The sequence below is a fragment of the Peromyscus californicus genome, unplaced genomic scaffold, assembly GCF_007827085.1.
Source record: "Peromyscus californicus insignis strain IS unplaced genomic scaffold, ASM782708v3 Scaffold_14__1_contigs__length_90479793_seg_2, whole genome shotgun sequence".
Classification (NCBI taxonomy): Eukaryota; Metazoa; Chordata; class Mammalia; order Rodentia; family Cricetidae; genus Peromyscus; species Peromyscus californicus.
The window spans coordinates 1,281,468-1,302,879 of record NW_026294436.1 but is presented as its reverse complement, the minus strand read 5'-3'; the positions used below and the strand labels follow the sequence as shown (position 1 = coordinate 1,302,879).

Here is a 21,412-nt window from a genome sequence, read left to right as displayed (position 1 = left end):
ATATTTTAGGAAACTTCTACATTACTTTCTCGGAAGGTCTTTGTGTTAGCTAACCTTCCCATAGTCTCAGTTACTCTGCCTTCAAACTCCCACCCCGTTTAACACTCCCTATGACATTATTCCCTTTTAGTCCCTTATACCTTTGCATTCTATCCCCCCTGCCTTCAAATACTTCTCCATACCTGAGCCCTTAATAATTTTCTGACCTCTGTGGATGTTACAAATGGAACACACATACTTAAAAATATAAAGTTAATGTCCACAAATGAGAGAAGACAGGAGATACTTATCTTTGCTGGGTTAACTTAAGAAAACGAAACTTGTTGCTGAGTGTGATGGTGCACACCTGCAATCCCAGCACATGGGAGGTTGAGGCAGAAGGATCAGGGGTTCAAGGCCATGATTAGCTACTAAGTGAGTTTGAAAGTAACCTAGACAACATGACACCCTGAGTCAAAGGAAAAGAATTAAGGGAGAAATGAAGGAAGGAAGAAAAAAATAGAAAATACAACTGGTTAATTTAAACCATAGATCTTTAGAAGATTTCCGTGATGTTTTGTAAATATATTTATAATTTAAATGTTTTATTCTTTTACAACTTCATACATTTACGTTATGTACTTTGATAGCATCCCCCTCATCATTTCATGCCCCCACTACCACTGAATATTCTTCTTCCCAAATTCCCTCATTTTTTCTTATTTCTTGTGACTGTTACACTGGGTTTAGGCTTGCCTGCCTGAACATGGATATGGGATTATTTGCTCTAGCAAGGGCAATTTTCCAATGGTTACACCATTGATGAATTTAGTTCCTCTCCCCCAGAACCCATTAACAATTGATAGCTCCCCAGGGAGGAGTAGGGCCTTATGGGACCTCCAACCATCCATGTTGGCACATGAACTGGCTTGATTTTGTACTGGCAATCACCACAGCTGTGAGTCCATGAGTACAACAGCCATGTCCTGTCCAAAACCCAGCATTTCTAGCAGTTCTATGTAGCCTCTGCCCTTACATCCCCCACATCTTTCTGAAGAGGAATTACAGATGCCCTGTTTAGGGCGGAGAATTCAAAAGTCATGTGTTCTCATCACGTTGCTCTTTCTGCACTCACTGCAATCCTGCAAATATAAACTTATTTGGTGTATTTGAAAGCTGTGGGAGTCTAGAAACACTCTCTCCTCTCTGGTCCTACTCTAGCCACTTTATCTAAAATTTTACTTCCCATCACTTTCTACTCCAAATTTCATGTTTGGAATTTTCTTCTGCAACAATTTGACATATAGTATTATTACTTATTTGATTATTCTGTCTCCTATATTGACATTCTACAAAGAAAGAGATCAAATGCTGCAACTCCTCAATTTTTCAAACAAACAAGATACATTTCTCAATGTATTTTGTTGAGATTATCCTTATTTCAATTTATAGCAAGCTGTGCTAAAGTCTGAACTCTCAGGAGGGTTTGGAATAGGGAATTTGTTTGCACGATGAGAGAAAACAATGTTCAATCTAGTATGAGGTACTAATTTAATGAGTATTGAGCTTTATGTTATGTCTAATAAAAAAAATTCTTGGTCAGGAGCAGAGATTCCCGTGCTTAATCTCTACTCCTCACATGCCTTTGTTGACCTTCTCTCTTATTCTACATTCAACTAAAAAACTGAGTAAAAGTAAAGAGATAAAATGTGAACTCCAAGGCAAATGCAGGATGCCCAAATCAAAGTGCAGGAGTGAGTGGATTTTGATGCACAACCACGGCTGTGAATCATTGGTCTATAGGAATTGTTGTTTTGTAATGAATTTGCAATTTTATATTAAGTTTTCCTGTTCAGTCCAGGGGTTAAAGCTCTGTTGCTAGAGTCTAGCAAGTACACAATCTTGAGTTTGCTCCCCAGTGCTGCAAAAACTGGGCATCATGCTGCATGCCAATAATCCTGGCCTTCGGGAAGCAGAGGCAGGAGAATCAGAAGTTCAAAGTCATCCTTGGATATGTAGAGAGTTAGGGGCCAGCCTGGGCTACAGGAAAGTCTGTTTCAAAAGTTTACTCCAATCCTTTTAAGAGAATATGACAAAGATGAAAACAGTAATAACTCAACAAAGAGTTGAGAACATGTTCATGTATTTCACTGCATACATTTGTACAGCACATGCACTTATATGCATATATGCATGTGCAAGTGTGTGTACTTACATTACTATGTTCATGAATATCCACAGAGAGTATTTAACACAAAATAGATGTGCATTGATGTTTTGGAAACTTCAGAGCCAAAGAAAAGCACAAACCTTGCTTCAGATTGCAGTTTATCTAGGCAACCCAGCCTGTGTTCAACCTGAAAGAGATGACAAGGTATTCCCAGTCCTTTCTATCCCAAAGGACAACTCTGTCACTGAGTAGAATGGAAGGTCAGTAAAGCAGACTCAAAAATAATGAGGTTGTCTTCCCCAAGAATGTGCTGTGATGGTAAGCTGATTTATTTTGCAAAGCAGCATGACCCGATCAGCTGTGGGAATCCAGAGCTTCAGAGAGAATATTGACAGAGAGCCCTGTAGAGAGATAAGGCTAGTGGGAGGTCAAGGAGACACAGCAGACCATACTTCATAATGCAAGCTGCCTGCTATGGGACTTGTGGTGTTGCTAGGCAACAGTTAGGTGACACAGGGTGTGAAGGAAAAGCAACATTATTTAAATATTCTGTATGCCTCAGGAATGTATGTGGATAACCTCATCTCTACCATAACCCACATACTAGTATCAACATTGAAACATAATTCTGTCCTCAAAGGAAATAGAGATTGTTTATTACATAGTCAAATATGAATGAGGTTCTTCAGAGACCCAGATTTAAATTGTCTCACATACCATCTTCCAATATAACAATAATTTCATCATGTGTATACATTAATAGAGCAAAGAAAGCAGAAGGGCCATTTTCTAGACAAGGTAGGCACTCCTCCCGGCTCCAGCTGCTATCTTCTGAGGCTACTTTAGCCTTCAGGTTGGTGGAAGCCAGGCATCAATCCCTGATCACCCAGCACAGATAACTTCCTGGCTTATCCTCAGACAGGCCTGGCTGCACTTTGCTCCAAGTCCTCAGAAGCTCAGAATGCAGCAGTGTTTATGCCTTTGGTGAATTCTTGTCTCCACTTTCCTGTTAGAGTAGAAACTTTCTAACAACAGGGTGCTTTCTTACAGACTTGTAATACACAGGACCTTTAGTGACAGCTGAGATAATTATTGCACAACATTTCAACAGGATAATTTCTTCTCACACCAGTAAGAATGAAACACTGAAGTTTTTTTTAAAATTGATCCAAATAACCTATAAATGATTTTCATTCAAAATAAGTTTATCAGTCAAATTGTATGGGGATGATATCATACTGTGAAAAATCATTTGGTAAATTGTAATACAAAGTTTCATGTGATTCAATCTGAACCACAAATTGTACAAGCAAAATTTACAATGAACAAAAACAAAACAAAACAAACACAAAAATAAGAGGAAAGAGCCTACTCAGTGTGGAACACTTGAGGACAGTCTTGTCCTGGATTCTGTAAGGCTGTGCCTCTAAATCATGATATCACTGTAAGGAAAGGAAATCTTCATGGCTGTGGTACTCTAAGTAGCATCTGACTTAGTTGTTCTGTACAGTAGCCTGGGCTACCAGAGAATTCTGCTGTAGTTTCAAGTAAGAGAAATTGGTATAGGGAGAGATCAGTGGCCACTGTAGACATCAGTATCCTAGGAAAGTAAGAGACAGAATTTTCATGATATAGGACTAGACATGAAATTTGAAGAAACCCCTTACCAGGATTGCTATGGGAAAACAGACCTGGTCTTCCCTAACCACCCATTGATCACTTCTCAGAGCCTTAGCTGAGCAGTGAAGGATGGAAGCACAAAGCCTGATGTAGGATATTTGAGGCAGAAAGATGAGAGAGTTCAAACAGAAAGGGATAAAGGACAGTTAAAACATTTGGCATTTCTTGGTCCATAAATATAAAGGTGAGAAAAAGAAAAGATACACGTAGACATGTATTCTTAGAGGACTCAAGATGTAATCTCTAAATGATAGATAAAATAGAAGTAGACACCAGAAACAACACTAATTACAAAAAACATGAGTTGGCTGTTTGAAACCTGGGGCCTATGAAGGATCGCTTGGCTCGGCCTGGGAGGAGGGGACTGGACCTACCTGGACTGAGTCTACCAGGTTGATCTCAGTCCGCGGGGGAGGCTTTGCCCTGGAGGAGGTGGGAATGGGGGGTGGGCTGGGGGGAAGGTGAGGGGTGGCCGGAGGGGGGAGAACAAGGGAATCCGTGGCTGACATGTAGAACTGAATTGTATTGCAAAATAAAAATAAAAAATTTTAAAAAAATACAAAGATGAGAGTGGCGGCAAGTGTCTGTAATCTAAGTTGTTGGAAGGTGTGCAAGTTCAAGACTACCCTGAGCTACAAAAGAAAATGTGTCTCTCAAAAGAAGAAGCAAAAAGGAAGGAAGAGAGGAAAGGAGTGAGAGAAGTAGGAAGGGAGAGAGTGAGAGAGGGGAAAGGGAAGGAAAGGAAGGAAGGAAAGAAGTAAGTGGGGAAGAAGGAGAAGAAGCACAGGAAAAGGATGAAGGAGGAAGGGAGAGAGGAAGGAAAGAAAAGAGGGAGGGAGAAAGAAAGAAAGAAAGAAAGAAAGAAAAAAAGAAAGAAAGAAAGAAAGAAAAGAGAGAAGTGGAAAAGAAAGGAAAGGGGGAAAATTGTACAAACCATTTGATCTAACTGCTAATTTTACTAGTGAGGAACTTTTGATACAATACTTTTACTCATTTTCCCCCAAACAAGCAATCAGATTCTGACTAAGGAACAACCTGGACTGCTGTATCAAGCCTACAGACTTCTGTGCAAGTGTATCTGAGATTTAGGATATTAATTTGACATGAGAGAAACACAGATGCCAACAGAATGTAGACACATCTGCTATCTGTTGTTGCCTGACCTAAAGGAAACGACTGTGCATTCAATTTCCCGTGCTTTAGTCTCGTTTTCAAAGATGTTCTTTTATAGAAGGATAGCTCTTAGACTAGGTAGATCCCTCATCTGGTAATGTGCCTACCATGTAAGAATGAGGACTTGAGTTCAGAGCCTTAGAACCCATTCAAAAAACACTGGGCACAGTGGTGTAAGTCTGTAACCCCAGACCTGGGTGGGGAGGCATAGGCAGATCACTGGAGCTCATTGGCCAGCCAGTCTAGCAAAATTGAGTTACAAGTTTTCTAAGACAGCTTGTCTCATAAAACAAAGTAGAGAGCAATCAAAGAGGCATCTGTCCTCTTCAAATGTAATCATATACATGCCTGTGCACACACCCATATGAACATGTACACGCACCTAATCATTACCACCACACACTCTGGGCTTTGCTTTGTTAGGAACCTCACTGACAGATGTATGCCACTGGTAGTGAGTGCATGAGGTATGATAGCTTGGCCCCACTTCCTGGTCCATCTCTTTTCTTCCTGTTTATGGGTGAAATGTGATCATTCTGTTTCCTGGCAAGTACCTCATGCTCCTGATGCCATGTCTTCCCCCGATGATGTACTGTATACTCTCCAGTCCTGTATTCCAAAATAAACCCTTCCTTCTCAAATTGCTTTTGGTTTCATGACTTATCACACCAACAAGAAAGAAATTAATATAGTAATATGATAGAGTCATACACTAATTCCTCTGTGTGATGTAAATAGATAACTCAGGAAGCTGGGCATGGTCCCGACTTTGGCTACTGTGGTAGTTTGAATGAGAATGGTTTCCAAAAGTTCATATATGTGGTAATATTTTGTTTCTAATTTTTTTCTTTTTGGTTTTTCCAGGCAGGGTTTCTCTGTGTAGCTTTGCGCCTTTCCTGGAACTCGCTTTGGAGACCAGGCTGGCCTCGAACTCACAGAGATCCGCCTGGCTCTGCCTCCCGAGTGCTGGGATTAAAGGCGTGCACCACCACCGACCGGCTTTGTTTCTAAAGCTTGCCTAAAGATCAGAGGGCAGAGCCAGGCAATGGTGGCACACACCTTTAACTCCAGCAGTAGGGAGATGGAGACAGGAATATAAGGCACGTGGAGACAGGATCTCACACCATTCAGTCTGAGGATTCATAGAGACAGGATCTCGCCCCCCTTTTGGCTGAAGAGGTGGTGAGGTAAGAGTGTGGCTGTGGCTTGCTCTTTTGTCTCTCTATCTTTCATCATTTAACCGGATATCTGGCTCTGGTCTTTTATTATCAGACCAACTGGGATTTGTGCTACACATACATTTTTTTTTTTTATAACCACGCCTGACTGGTTTGTTTTATTGAAGGACATGGAGTAGTAACAAGTGAAGACAGCTGGGACCCCAGGTTGGGAAGAATATCTTCCCCTCCCCGTATGCACCCACTGCCCCAAATAAAAAATAACCAACTATAGGGGAGCAGCTGAGACAGTGACGGGGGGTTTGGGGAGGGCAGGGAAGGACATTCAAGGGCAGCAATGAAGAGACCATGCATGTGCTGAGAGGGCCCAAGGTGGCGCTGGATGAGTCTGTCTTCCTTGCAGGCATGTATAAATATAAAGATAAGCCTTTCTTTCCCCTCCCTCTGCCCAGTGCTGCTCACCACCATCCCAGCTCGCCTTTCCACATTGACGAAGGGAAGAGGGGAAGAGCAAGTTATCACCGAGTTGCGATCAGACCCATATCCATCAGCTTCTGGATCTTTTGTGCTATTACAGGGTTCTTTAAGTGTTCGCTCAGAGCCTGGGGGTCCTTCTGCATCTGCTCTAGAACGAGCCTCATGGCTGGGTCACTCATAATCTGCTGCACCTCGGGGTCAGCGTGGCCCGCCGCTTCACATCCTCAGGGCTGTCATGTCTGTTGTACTGAGCCATCATACAGTGCTGGTAATCATCTGCTGCCTCCTTACAGCTCGAGTCCAGGTCTAGCGCCTTCTGGTACACATCCATGACTTTTGTATAGTCCTTTATGGCTTCCAGGGCAGCTGCTTTCCGTGTGTAACCCTTGATGAAGGTTGGCTCCAGCTGGATGCACTCCTCACAGTCCTTGAGCGCCAGTTGAAATTCCAGGAGCTTGGTGTAGCAGGCAGCTCGGTTACTGTACAGTTTGGCATCTCTTGGGTTTCGTTTAATGGCTTCTGTAGAGTGCTTCATGGCCTGGGGGTAGTCCCCTTTCTGGAAGCATTCATTGCCCTTGTTCTTCTCCTCCAAAAACAAAAAAGCCAAGTCAGGGTTGATGTAGGCCAGCCGCTCCTGCTCCTTCAGGGTTTTCTCTGCCTGCTGGCACTTCTTGAGCACGCCTGGGGTTCGGTGCTCTGCCAGAGACTTATTGTAGAAATGGATAGCATCCTTGAACTTTTCTTCTTTGAAGTAGGAATTGCCGATTTGGGCATAAGCTTTGGCAATCTGTCGGTAGTCCTCTTGGTTCTCTCGGCCCACTTCAGTAGCCTGCTCACACAGCTCCCGGCATTCGTTGTAGTCGCCTTTCTTGAAGTGTACAGCTGCTTGATTAGTTATGTAAGACATATTAGTAGGGTCCAGTTCCTTGGCCCTGCCATAATGCTTCAAGGCCACGTCAAAAATCTTTCTTCTTGTAGGCATCATTTCCCATCTCTTTTTCTTTCAGTGCCTGTTTCTTATTCTCTGGAAGATCTTCTTCCATTGGTTCTGGCTTGGCCTCCTTTTTGGGAGGACGTGGGTGGGGGTTGCTGCCTCTTCCTCTTCATCCATACTGCCCAGATCAACCCCAAGAAGGACACTGAGAGTAGTCATGATCCGTGGATCTTGTATTTCCGTGCCCAGGTCTGAAGGCTTGTTCCGTAGCTGTTCTATGAGTTCCCGGTAGGTAGGGTCACTGAGCAGTGTCCTTGTCCTAGGATCGTTCTCCAACTTCTGGTACAGATTAGGCAAGTTGAAAGGATTCATGAATTTCCTCTCTGCCAACCTGGCCTTCATGTTCCGCAAGCCCTCCTTAAGCTGGAGGTTATTTGCTTCATGTTTTAAACCCTCTTCATAGGTTCGTTTGGCTTCTTCAAACCGGTTTAGGAATTCACGAGCTGCTACTTTTCTTGAATAACCCTTGGCCCAGTCGGGCTTCAGGTTAACCGTCTTACAGCCATCCTCATAGGCCTTCTGGTAGTCTCCTTTCTTGGTGTAGGCCGCAGAGCGACTGCTATAGAGCACATGGTTCTGGAGATCTAGTTTAATTGCCTCAGAGTAGCACTGTAAGGCATCATCAATGTTCCCAGCACTCAGGGCCTTATTGCCCTTCTCCTTTAGTTCATTCACCTGCTCCATAGCCTGGCCCGGAACTCCGTTGAATCGAATTTGTCTGTTCAGCGTTCCCAACCCTACACATACATTTGAATTATTGGTCCGCAGTTGCTGTAATTATTTGGGAAGAATTAGGAGGCGTATTCTTGTTGGAGGAGGTATGTCACTGTGTGTGGGGGAGTGAGCTTTGAGGTTTCAAAACCCTATACTTTTCTCAGTTAGCTTTCTCTGCCTTGTCATGTGGATTAGATATGAGCTCTCAGCTACTGCCCCAGCATCATGCCTGCCTGCTTGCTGCCATGCTCCTCACAAGTATGGTCATGGACTCTTGACTCTCTGGAACCAGAATCCCCAAATTGAATGCTTTCTTTTATAAGTTGCCTAGGTCATGATTGTCTTTTTCCACAGCAATTGAAAAGTAACTAAGTCAAAGCCTAGTACATTCATTTGAGGCAGGTCTAAAGTTCATTAGTTCCATGGGAGACCTTACCTTTTTGGAGGAGAGAATGGAGAGTGTGTTGGGAAGGGGAGGCTGGAAGGCACAGGAGGAGGGAAGAGAGGGGGATCTGTAGTTGGTATGTAAAATGAATTTTAAAAATTCTTAATAAAGAAAAAAAAAGAAAAGAAAAGAAAAGTAACTAAGGCAGCTACCAGCTACCCCCATCTTCCTGTTAATAACTTTCTGTAGTACAGGCATGGAAGCTTCTGTTATTGTTACAACACTCCCACTCCAACATACACACATGTACACACACATACACACACACACACACACACACACACACACACACACACAGAGAGAGAGAGAGAGAGAGAGAGAGAGAGAGAGAGAGAGAGAGAGAGAGAGCCTTTTATTCCTAAATTAAAAACCTTGTTAAGTCTCCCTTGAAAGTCTTAACTGCCCCATCAACTGGAGACTGACCATTTAAATGAAGCCTCATCACTGCAAACCATTGACTGAAAAAGTCCAGTGCTTCCATCCCAGCTGGTCTGCTGGCACACGGGCACACAGCTTTCCTTTCTTGCTTTTCATGTTGGATTCATTTTTCCTGAAATATTTCAGAGGCAGTCTCCTTTTGCCGTACTTTGGTTTCATCAAAGTCAGTGCAGCTGAGGCAATTGAACTGCAGGAGAGAAGCAGCCTGTGACTGGTGTGCCTGCACAGTCAACACAATTACTGCTTACGTCTGGCTTCCAGGACTTTTATCTTCATTGGGGAGACTTACAGAGCTAAATGCATATGTCTTTGTGGTCAAACGCTGAATTAGATTTAAAGACAGTCTACAGATGGGGAAATGATGAGGAATGATATTTTGACTCATGAGCTGTGCCATAAGAAATGAGCTAAAGAACTCAATGCTTCCCCTGTCTCTATCCTTCCCTGAACTACCCGATATATTCCACGTTTACACTCTGCTTGGAGACGTGAAGGCTTTCCTGTCAAGCAACTCATGTTGATCTCTCCTTCTATGAACATCAGCTAAGTTTTATAGTGTGTACCAGACAAGTTAGCACTTAAAACTAATTAAAAGAGGTTAAATAAAATCACTTCTGCAAAAGTGCCTGCTGTGAACAGTACTAAACAGATGCATGACACTATTACTGCCATTAATTAGATTAATTGTCTTTTGTGTGTTCATTTTTTCCTCCTCAGCTCTTTGGTGAGCTTTCAGCTGGAGGTTCCATGTCAGCCAATTCATGAAAATGGAGAGACACTAAATGGCTATGGATTTATTATAGGTGGAATTACTTGGTGAGCCAAAGTTATAGTGATCTTACTTCTTCTTACTTGTGTTTTCTCCTTGAAAATTCTCAATCATCTTCAGAAAAGGAACAGTGCCAGAACCCATATCCAGCTATATTTAGATAGCCAGAAATGAAATAGCTGTAATATGATGGATAAGTTTAAGTCCAGGGAAATGATATTACTAATTAAATCGTGAAACATTAGGCAGGCTGTCAAGCACAGATATATTTAAAGACATAACAACTCTTGCTTATTTTTAGTGTTTGCAGATTGCATGATTTGGGTGAAATTGTTTCTATTTGTCAGCCCGAGTCAAACGTACTCATCTCTATGGAAGTGACAAGGATAAGAGTCAGTCTGAAACAAGTCCAGACCGAAAAGGACAACCTCTCCCCACCCCACTTTGTCTCCAGACCTTCGGTGACTATGATCTTCATCCAATTTTAGAAGCAACTTCAAAGCTTCTCATTTTCTAGGAGGACAACACAGGTTGAGGAGAGAGAAGGAAAAGGCTGGAGAGACAGGTCTATGATATAAAGCATGTTTGTCCTCTGACAGGTCCATGATACCTTCAGATTGCTGACTTCATCTTCTATATTTGGAACATGAAAAAACAAAACAAAACAGAAAGAAACCAGAATAAATAACTATGTATACAAAAATCACCTTCTCCAACAATACTTACTTACAAAAGACAAGATTTCATTTTATATTTTATCAGTATACATTTTATATAATTAATTATCCACAATGATGGTTTTTTGCTGTGGATATAGCTATATGTAAATAAACTCTGTTTGGCCAATAGCCAGACAGGAAGTATAGGCGGAACTAACAGAAAGAAGAATTGAGACAGGAGGAAGGAAGAGAGACTGCCTGGAGCCGCCGCCAGGACAAGGAAGATGTAAAGTACCGGTAAGCCATGAGCCATGTGGCAAAGTAAAGATTAATAGAAATGGGCTAAATATAAGAGTAAGAGCTAGACAATGACAGGACTGAGCTAACGGCCAAGCAGTTTAAATAATGTAAGAGTCTGTGTGTTTATTTTATAAGTGGGCTCTGGGACTGGAGGGACTTGGTGGCGGGAGCTGGAGAGAAATTCTCCAGCTACAGTTTTTGCTTTAACACATGCCATTTTTATACATGTCCACAATGTATTGTGATCACATTCACCCAAATGACCTTCTCTTGTCCACTGTGGCTTCTGATCACCTTCCTGTCCTCTTCTACTTTTATGTTTTTTGGGTGACCCAGTAAATTGCACTGAGGTTACTAACAGGAACACAAGAAAGGAGATGTTTATGGGAGTGCGGGCTCCTCATTATTGGCTATACTACTAAAGTAAATGTCTATGTCTGGCTCAACAATCTTTAACTGTCTACAGACCATATGGAGGAATGGAGGCATCATATGAACATCTGCACAGATGCACCTGCTATAAGGCTGATTTCACTTCCAATGAGGTTCTTTTTCTTCCAGGATCTGTGTATCCTTCTATAAGTCCTCAACATATTAAGTAGATAAAATAGAATAGATAAAAGTCCAACCCACCCACTCCCAGAGGTGGTTACCTTTGTGAGTTAAATAATTTCAAAGACTAAATATCTGTAGCCACTGAAAAGTAAAGAGATCTGTAGGCTTGGAGTCAAGGCTATCTGTGGTCCCAGGCTAGGTCAGATGGAAAATTATGTGATCATAAGCATCTCACCCAGAGGTATCTTCATCTATTTCCATAAAGTGAGATAATAATACCCACTTTGCCAGTTAAACCATGATTGAATGGAGCTCATTTTTATCAGCCTACAAGAAAAGAAAAGGGGGGATGGTTAACTAGTAAAATATTTATTGTTCAAACATGAGGAGCAGAGTTATGATTCCTAGCATGCACATAAAAGTTAAGTATCACTGGTCTATAACCCCAGGAGTGGGCAGAAAGAAGCAGGAGGATCTTTGGAGCTCACTGGTCAGGCAATTTAGCTGCACCCATGAGCTCCAACTTCATTGGCACACACAAACAATAAAGTGGAGAGTCATCGAAGAAGGACGCACACATCTACTTCTGACCTTTATATGCATACACACACAAACAGGCACCCTGTAGCTAGAGTTTTTCTCTCCGGGTCCCACCAAGCCCCAGCAGTTCTGTTGCCCACTTATAAAATAAACATACAGATGCTTATATTATTTAAACTGCTCGGCCATTAGCTCAGGCCTACCGTTGTCTAGCTCTTACTCTTATACTCAACCCATTTCTGTTAATCTATATGTCGCCATGTGTTCCATGGCTTTACCTGCTGCCTTTACATGATGCTCCCTGGACAGCAGGCTGGCAATTTGATCCCGAGAGAGCATTGGGCTTCTAAGACATTTCCATTTGGAAGTTTGTCTTCTTGGCACAAAATGACCTATTGGACAAAGAACTGCCCTTGCCTGGACTGCGTGATCAATTGGACATATAGGACCAATAAGAAGGTGACCACTGAACTTTGCTTGGTGAAATGGTCCTTCAGGTTCCTGCTTTGCAGAAGAAACTGCCAGACATTCTACAGGACACAGAGAGAAATGACTGAGAGACTCTAGGTCTGTGACAGATGCCCCAACTTTACAAAGGAACATTAGGTGACTGTCCAGGCTACCAGCTGTCTCTGTCTACCCTGCAAGATTCCCGAAAGTTGCTTGCATCCTTCTCCCATTTCTCAGATAATAGTATATCCTTCTAGGGTCTTTGATGTAGCTGAAGAGTTATAATTTCCTCAGTTATGATAAAAGGTAAGTTAGATATGAAACCTTAGACTCACCAATATAAGATACATAGGATATCTTCTTTAATATTGTAACTGTAATTCTTGCTTGATAATTGTTTTGTTAAATGTAATTTTGCTATGTTAAAGTTAAAACCTTCCTTTTGGAAAAAAAAGAAAAAGGGGAAGTGCTGTGGATGATTGATTGATAAATAAAACACTGATTGGCCAGTAGCCAGGCAGAAAGTATAGGCGGTATTAGCAGAAAGGAGAATTGAGAGAACAGGAAAGCAGAGAGGAGGAGACACGAGCCTGCCATCCAGGGAGCATCATGTAAAGGCAGCAGGTAAAGCCATGGAACACGTGGCGACACATAGATGAACAGAAATGGGCTGAGTATAAGAGCAAGAGCTAGACAATGGTAGGCCTGAGCTAATGGCCGAGCAGTTTAAACAATATAAGCATCTGTATGTTTATTTTATAAGTGGGCAGCAGGACTGCTGGGGCTTGGTGGGGCCTGGAGAAAAAAACCCTAGCTACAGCACCCCACACATACCACACACACACACACACACACACACACACACACACACACACACACACACACACCATGTACAGACAAGAAAAGGGGAGGCCAGTGTAATTCTAACTTTTTCAAAATTGTACTCATGTGTTCACTTATTCTCTGAAAAAATTATCTAAGTACAATATATTGAATATTTTAATGCACCATGTGTGCCTCTCATTCTTCACAAATATTAGACTGAGCACAATAAAAGTACAGATTAAGATGAAAGGCCTGGGCACTTTGTTGATGCGTATTCAGGAAGTTTTAATTGAAGCTGAAAAACATGATTGCTTTTAAAATCTCTTTATCTTCCTTTGTGATTTTACCATCTGATCTTGGAGACAGAGGTACTTCTAGCTGACCTACCTTGCATGCCAAAGTACTGTCTGTCATTGTCCTTAATCCTGAAAGCAACAAATGAATCACAGGAAATTACATGCACAGAGAAAATGGTCTTGTGGCATTAAATCATGGCCTGGGACTTTATCTTCTTTACATATACATTGTTAACTTGCAAAATTCAAGGCCAGGAGCTATGATTGTAATTAGACATCAAAATCATTTTCCTCCTCTGATTTTTTTCTGTCAACAAGGATTTGTGATTGAAATTACAAATTGCAAATGTATAATCAGAGTCTACCTGTGGTCGTCTTTCAGTCAGTCCTTAGGGTCGGAGGAATTTTCTAACAATTGCTTTTGGTTTTTGTATGTATATGTAAATATGTATGTGACAGTTGTGGTGGTCAGCTCTCTCTCTCTCTCTCTCTCTCTCTCTCTCTCTCTCTCTCTCTCTCTCTCTCTTTTCCGTGTGTGTGTGTGTGTGTGTGTGTGTGTGCAACTGTTTTCATGTATCTGTGTGTGGTAAATTTGGCTGACTTTAAAGCACTAATGATAACAAGAGTGAAGAGGAAGGAAAATAAAATATCATACTCATTTTTTTTCTTCTGGAGCCTATTTAGTTCTCAAGTAGAAGGTTGCCTTTCCAAGCCTCTGAGCCCATCTAACTCTTAAAGCACACACACACACACACTTCAGCATTTATACTTTGTTTTGTATGATTCTTATAGATTTTGATATAGGTTTTCTCTCACCTAGCAGTTTACCATTACCCTCATAGACAGTCTGTCCCTGCCACACCCAGTGCTGCACTGCAGCCTGGATAGACATTCCAGTGCTATGCTGCTCACATTTTCTGTCATTGTGAACAACCATCTGACAAAAAGTGGCTTTATAGAGGAGTGGCTTGTTTGGGATTACAGTTTAAGACGCTACAGTCCATCCACCATGGCAGGGAAGCCATGACCACAGGAACTGAGATGACTGGTCACATTTTGGTGCTCAGCTTATATTCTCCACCTTATTCTTGGATTCCTGCCTATGAAATGATTCCACTAACATCCAAGGTGGGTCGTCCTACCTAAGTTAACTCAGTCAAAAAAAAAAAATCCCCCCACCGCACCAGTAATGTGTTTTCATGGTGATACTACATTGCCAAATTGACAGTCAAGCTTAACTTGTGGTAACAACTCTGACCAAATCAGTGCAACAAATATGCATCAATTATGATGACTTGCAGTGTTCTCCTTCCTTGTTGCATGATGTCATATGATATCATTTTCCAGAGGTACAAAACTTCTGCTCCACAAACATTGGTAATTGGTAACACTTTTAGAGTTTAATTTTTAAAAACTTCTGAAAGCTAGAATATTCTACCTGACTAATTTGCTATCTATGTGAGCAGTTACGCTTCAGCAGGTGTATCACTGGCATGAGAACATTTGACTAATTTTCCACCTATGTGAGCAGCTACACTTCAGTAGCTGTATCACTGGCATGAGAACATTTGTTGACTGGGGCTACAGAAGTGCCTCTGATGGAAGGGGGTGCAATTCTATTTGTATTCTCTCAGGTTAATGGGGCCTCACAGTTCTTATTCATAACGTGTGTTAACATAGCAAACTTTTGCATCACAGCCATCCTGTTATGGTACTTTTGAAGCCAGTGCTCTAAAAGTCCACATTCAAAAAGGGAGACATCCCAGTATTCATCCTCTGAGAGAGTGTCCTGAGAAGTCCCCCTCCAGAACCACGTTATGACAAAAATCCCATATTTCTAACCCCATTTGTAAATGAGGAAATGGACTATTGGAAGGGCTAAAAGGCACCATGTTAGGTACTGAGAAGGATGCCAACACAAAGATTTGAACTCAAGTTTGCATGATTCCTAATGTGAGATACAGGCTCAGTTTTTCTTCTACAGGCTCAGACCCTGATGCATCATTGACGGGGATAATAAATCTGAGGGTGATCTCAGGATTCCGTTAGCTCTGGTGGCTTCACAAAGATTTGGTTCAAGTATCTGTTAACAAATGACTAGAAGGCATTGAAGTTGTTTTTCTCTTGAATAAAGTACATTGTTTCTGTGCAAGAGCTGGATGAAAGGCATTTGAAAGAGAGAAAAAGCCTCATAGGTATATATGATCATTATCTTTACTTTCCTGTCCTCTACTACATACGGGTAACTGAACAGATCATCCAGACCTTCCCATAATTCCATGATACTAATAGAATCAATGTTATTAGCCCCATTTTCCAGATAAGTAATTTGGTGAATAGTTGATAATATTAGTATAGATTCTGGGGCTAAACAATAGCCATGCTATACGAGCATTCAATAACTTCAAGTGCAGCCATATTTGTGCCAACACAAAACACTGTATTAAGCCTGTATTGGACTATTGCTCTTTTTACGTTGGCATCCAGCTAAGAACCATCTCAATTTTATCTCCAATAAATTGGAGGTATAATTTGGCCCGATGCCTACATGAGCGTGTGGACCCACGTGAAACCATGTATGTTGACTTGTTAGATACAGTTCACCAGCGAGTGTTCATTTACACACCCACTGGTTATGCAGAAAGGTTGATCTCGGCATCAAAGTAAACCACCCAACTCTGGCACTGAAGTCTTCCTTTTCAACTGCATCTCCATGTCTGTTTCCCTCTTTAATTCCTCAGTAACAATGTCAGTAACTCAATGTTGATGGCAATGGTAATAGGGGAATAATAGACTTTTTACAAAGCTTTTTGTATATTTGCTCAACAAAGTCTCCCTGGCGAACAGAGTACTCCAGGTATCTGAGGATCTCTGCTCACTTTGTGACCCTTCTGACCCCAACATTGACTTTTCATGAAATTCCTGAAACACTGTCTATTCCCTGTAATTACAAATCAGAAGCTCATCTTGGCTGTGTCATTTACTGAATACCCTAGCACCGTAAATGGCACACAGTGAAGACCAGACACACTCTGGAGCAAATGAATTTGTAAATGTAGAAGTGCACTGCACCTGCTAAGAGGCAGCACTTCTGTCCTCTCTGTAAAGCAAGTGCAATATGCTGGGTACTGATGCAGCTGAAGTAGCGGCCTCATTCACTGGCCTTTAATTGCTGTTCTTTCCTGCAACATTACCGGTGTAATGTGCTGGTTCTTCCTACATGTCATTCTGACACACTTTGCAGATGTACATAGAATCTAATCTGGTTTTACTCATTTGTAAAGGCCAAAGTTGGGACAGTGCCAACCGCTAACTCTGTTGTTACAGTGGGTTCATTCCCTTGGCCATTAGTGGCCTAATTCTACTCTCACCATCTTCTCGGCATAAAAACCATCCAGAGAAGCTACCCAGAGGAGTAGACTGTCTCCAGTAAAGGAAAAGAATGGTGATACAATTAAGAAATGCTCTCCAAACTAATGAGTTCGAGGAAAAGCAAAAAGAAAGATAAAATCTTTTTGCTGTTTGTATTAGTGAACTTAGATTCCAAATGGAAAATATGTGGTTTGTTAACAAAAATTAGTTTAGAAAGAGCAGCACCGTGGCTCCTGTTTATGGCAATCTCTTCTTCAGAAGACAGCTGTTCGTGAAGGGCCCCCAGCAAGGCGTCAGGCATGATTTGTTTTCCATCTCATACAGTCTATACAGCCTGATTTTAGTCTATGTAACACACTATCTAGTAAAAAAAAATTGTGCGTGGTCCTGGGATAACTAAATAACAACCACGAAAGTATAAATATTGCTAATGATCATACCCCATGAATCTTTAGATATACTTGCTAGTATATTTCCTTGTCTGTGAAAACACTAGTCCTCATTAAGCCCTATATTTAATCCTTCTTAAACTACTTAAACTACATGCTTTCCTGAGAAACATTGTCCTGGGACTAGACAGATGGCTTCGGAGATTGTCGTGTAAATAGGAGGACCGAGTTTTGATTCCTAGAACCCACAATTAAACCGGGTACAGTGGCACACAACTACAATCACAATACTTCTGAGTCAAGACTGAGGTGGAGACAGGAGAATCCCCAGAATTCTTGAGGCCAACTAACCTGGCATAACGAATCACATTGGGAAACTACAGAAGGCCCTGCATCAGCCAAGAACGATGACCAGACCAGCAGCTAGAGTTGTCTCCTGATACCCACACTTGCACAGTGGGATGTGCTGACACATATAACAAATATACATGAGCATGCACACACACACATGCACACACACACACACGCACACTTTTAAAAAAGAAAATACCAGACCATGGAAATGCCACTGAACTCTATAATCAGACAACCTAGGATTAAGAATGTGATTTTTACTTCTTCCTGGTAGTGTGATCTATTTTATGTCAGAATATTGGCCATATAACTTGTTTAATTAGAATAAAAATATCTACTCTATAGATTTCTTGTAGCATTAAAATGAAAAGGACAGAGGTTGTCATGCTGGGTGTTCCTGCTCTGTATGACTTCCCATCCATTTCCCCAGAATTGAGGCATTTATAGAAAGACGAGGGTTAGACAGCCTGGAACTGTAAACACTCCTATGTCTGCATCACTTAACAACTGGCCAAGAGTTTCACTTCTTATGAAGTCCTACAACTTGCAGTGTTTCTGAGAATTTGTATTTGCTGCAGAGCTTTTCTCCCCGCCTAGCTCTAGAGGAAGGCCTGTTTCATGCTCAGACGTCAATGTGAGCTTGAACCTTAGATGCCCTCAGACCTCAAGCACATGGCAACTGGGAGCCCTGTCTGTCTCACACTTGATTTTCATTTGGTTCTGGGCACTGAACCCAGAGCTTTTCACATGGGAATCCATCCCAGCCCTCTTAGGCTCCTTTGAGCCTCACTCTTACAAAACAGAATGCAGCTTGAGTCCCTCTTTTCCTCCTCAGTTTGATTGAAGAGAGACATAAAGATGACCAGGTCTCTAGCCTGCTGCTAGCAACTTAACTCATCAAAAGTATGTCAGTGCCCCTCAAGCTGCAAACACTTCCTTCACGAACTTGTCTCATCTGCTTTTCCTGTTGCCACAGCTACTATATGTCAACATTGACAATACCTACTCGTTCATCCTCAGTCAGCCACCACCTTTCCTTACACTTTGGTTAAATGAAGATTTTGGTTAGCTTCATTCATGTCTTTGAATGCTCTTATTTCTACTCTGTTTGTATGGATTGAGGTACTGAATTTTCTTTCTTATTTTTACTGCACTTTATCATTCAAACATTGTTTATTCATTGACATGACAAATGTAACATCTTCCCAAAAGACTTTTAATTTTATATAGAGAGCAATTATCAAAATACTGATTTTAAAATTTGTATAAAAATGATGAATTTTTGTGACAGTTTCATACATGCATATCATGTTCTTTACCCATATTTACTCTCTTGTTACTCACATTTTTTCTTAACCTAGTAAGTTAAGAACTTACTAGTTCTTTCTTTCCCTCCTAAGTATTACATATTATTCTCCATGTGAGTGAGATAAATAGATAGATGATAGATATACAGATAGATAAATAGATGAGAGATAGACAGATAGATACAGATGGATATAGATGGATGTATAATAGGTAAACAGGTAGATGATAGAGTCCCTGTGTATGAGATCAAATCTGGCTGGCTTATTTATATAGCATGATGATCTCCAATATCATCCATTTCCTACAAGTGACACAGCTTTGTTCTCTAAAGACTTAAGATGGCTTTGATCTTTGTTCATCATGCCAGTCTCTGATCTCTTACACAATAGATTATTGCAACGACAATGAGCCCTAAATCTCACCAACTACTCAACAGTAGAAGAAAATGACAAGTTTTAAACCTGTGCCAAGCAGGCAATCTAGGGCAAGCTGTTTCCATTCCTAAAAGCAGAGATGCCCAGTTTTTGACTAAATATAGTTCTCATTTTTCCTCTCAGAGCGTGACCTTGTCGTGTAATCATCTGACTCCATCAAAGACAGGGGGTCATGCCTTTCCCATTATATAAATCCCAGAGCTGTAGCTGAATCAGAGAAAGCTGAACAATGGCCCTGGGACCTCATGTGTTTCTGCAGCCAAAGGTTATAAGAATTAGAAGAGAAAGTCACAATAGTGTGGGGAAAATGAGAAATCTGGCATTATCTCAACTAAGGGTATGTGTGAGAGAGACTCTAACACACAAACTTTATACTGGAATTTGCTGGCAAAAACTTTGCTAAAAAATGCTTGGATTATTTATTGTGTCATCGAGCAGTGCCCCTTCATCAGGAATCATCTATCAATTGCACACAGCATGTGTTTTCTTTCTCTCCTGAGTGTGTGTGTTCATGTTCACTTGTGTACAAGTGAAGATGTACACATGTGTACATACATGTGGAGGCGAAAGGACAGTCTTGGCTCTAGCTAACATTCATCAGATGCTGTCCACGTTCTTTGTAGACCCAGGGTTTCCACTTGGGCTTGAAATTCACGGATCTGGCTAAACTGGTTTGTCACTGAGGCCCAGTCACCCTCTTCTCACCACCTCCTCAGCACAGAGATTAGAGGTGGACCATGTCCAGCTTCTTATGTGGCTTCTGGGGATAGAATTTATGTCCTTGTGTTTTCACAGCAGGGTCTTTACCAACCAATCCATCTTTCCAGACCCTCAATGCTGTTTCTTAAATACACTCTTCTTTGCATGTATTATGTTGCTAAGTGATTTCTTCTGAGAAAACTCATGATCCGGGGGACAGTATACGGCAAGGGCTATCATCCTGGTCCTTCCATAGCAGAAGGTAAAGAGGTAACAAGCAGATAGAGAAAGCAGAAGGGGCAAAATTGTGCTCATTAAAGGACTCCAGTCCTGTGGTGATGATGGCAACAATCCATCATGAGGAAGCTGCCACAACAACCCTACCGTCTCCCATTAGGCCCAACTGGAGGTGGATTTCCCAACACATAAGCCTTGGTGAGAAAATATCAACAAAGTCTTTCAACTCTGAAAGCTATGCTAAAACAGATTTTGAGTGTATTTATTCTGATTTAATAGTTTAGAACCAAATTTCAGGAGGAAGTACAATTTCTGAGAAAAATTTCATTCATCCAAACTCATATAGAGGTCACATACAAGGCACCACTAACTCAGGGGTTTAATAGAAGAAAAATGGAGTTAAAACTATTCTCTAATACTCTCTAATTTTAATGAGCTTAGGCTTTCCTAAGGAAAAGATAAAGTGCGCATATAAAAACAGTGCTGGAGAAGGAGCAGGGGAGGTAGCTGCTCAGTCAGAAAAGCATTCGCCCCATAAGCAGGAGAACCAGAATTTGGATCACCAAAGCTAATGTAAAAAGTCTGGTGTGGTGGTGTAGGAATGGAATCTCAGTCATGATTAGATGGGACTCATACAGGCAGATCCCCAGAGCTTTAGGGTCAGTTATCCTAGCCTATGTAGAGAATTACCAGGTCAATGACCAACACTATCTCCATCAAAAGGTGGAAGTACCCTAAGGAATTACACCTGAATTTGTCCCCTGACTTACACAGGTGCACATGCACACACACACACACACACACACACACACACACACACACACACACACCACACATCATCTAACAAGGGATAGCATGCTGGGTCCCCCTCCCATGGCAGATTATAGAGAGGCAAGAAGACAGGCAGAGAAATTAAGGTGACTAAAATTTTGCTAATCAAAGGCCCTGTGATGATACACACCAGTATTTTTGTGAAG

General features: G+C 41.5%; 2 protein-coding genes across 3 annotated transcripts in view; one reads left to right on the top strand and one right to left on the bottom strand.

The window, feature by feature from the left end:
* The window catches only part of Cntnap5 (contactin associated protein family member 5), a 915,960-nt gene that overhangs the window by 89,252 nt on the left and 805,296 nt on the right, over positions 1–21,412 (top strand). The gene's annotated exons all lie outside the window — the stretch shown is intronic.
* On the bottom strand, positions 6,460–8,367 carry LOC128109574 (stress-induced-phosphoprotein 1-like). The gene is given in 4 exon segments (XM_052736718.1): positions 6,460–6,862; positions 6,865–7,618; positions 7,620–7,738; positions 7,741–8,367. Coding segments are annotated over 4 exon segments (1,632 nt in total). The 5' UTR covers positions 8,336–8,367; the 3' UTR covers positions 6,460–6,698.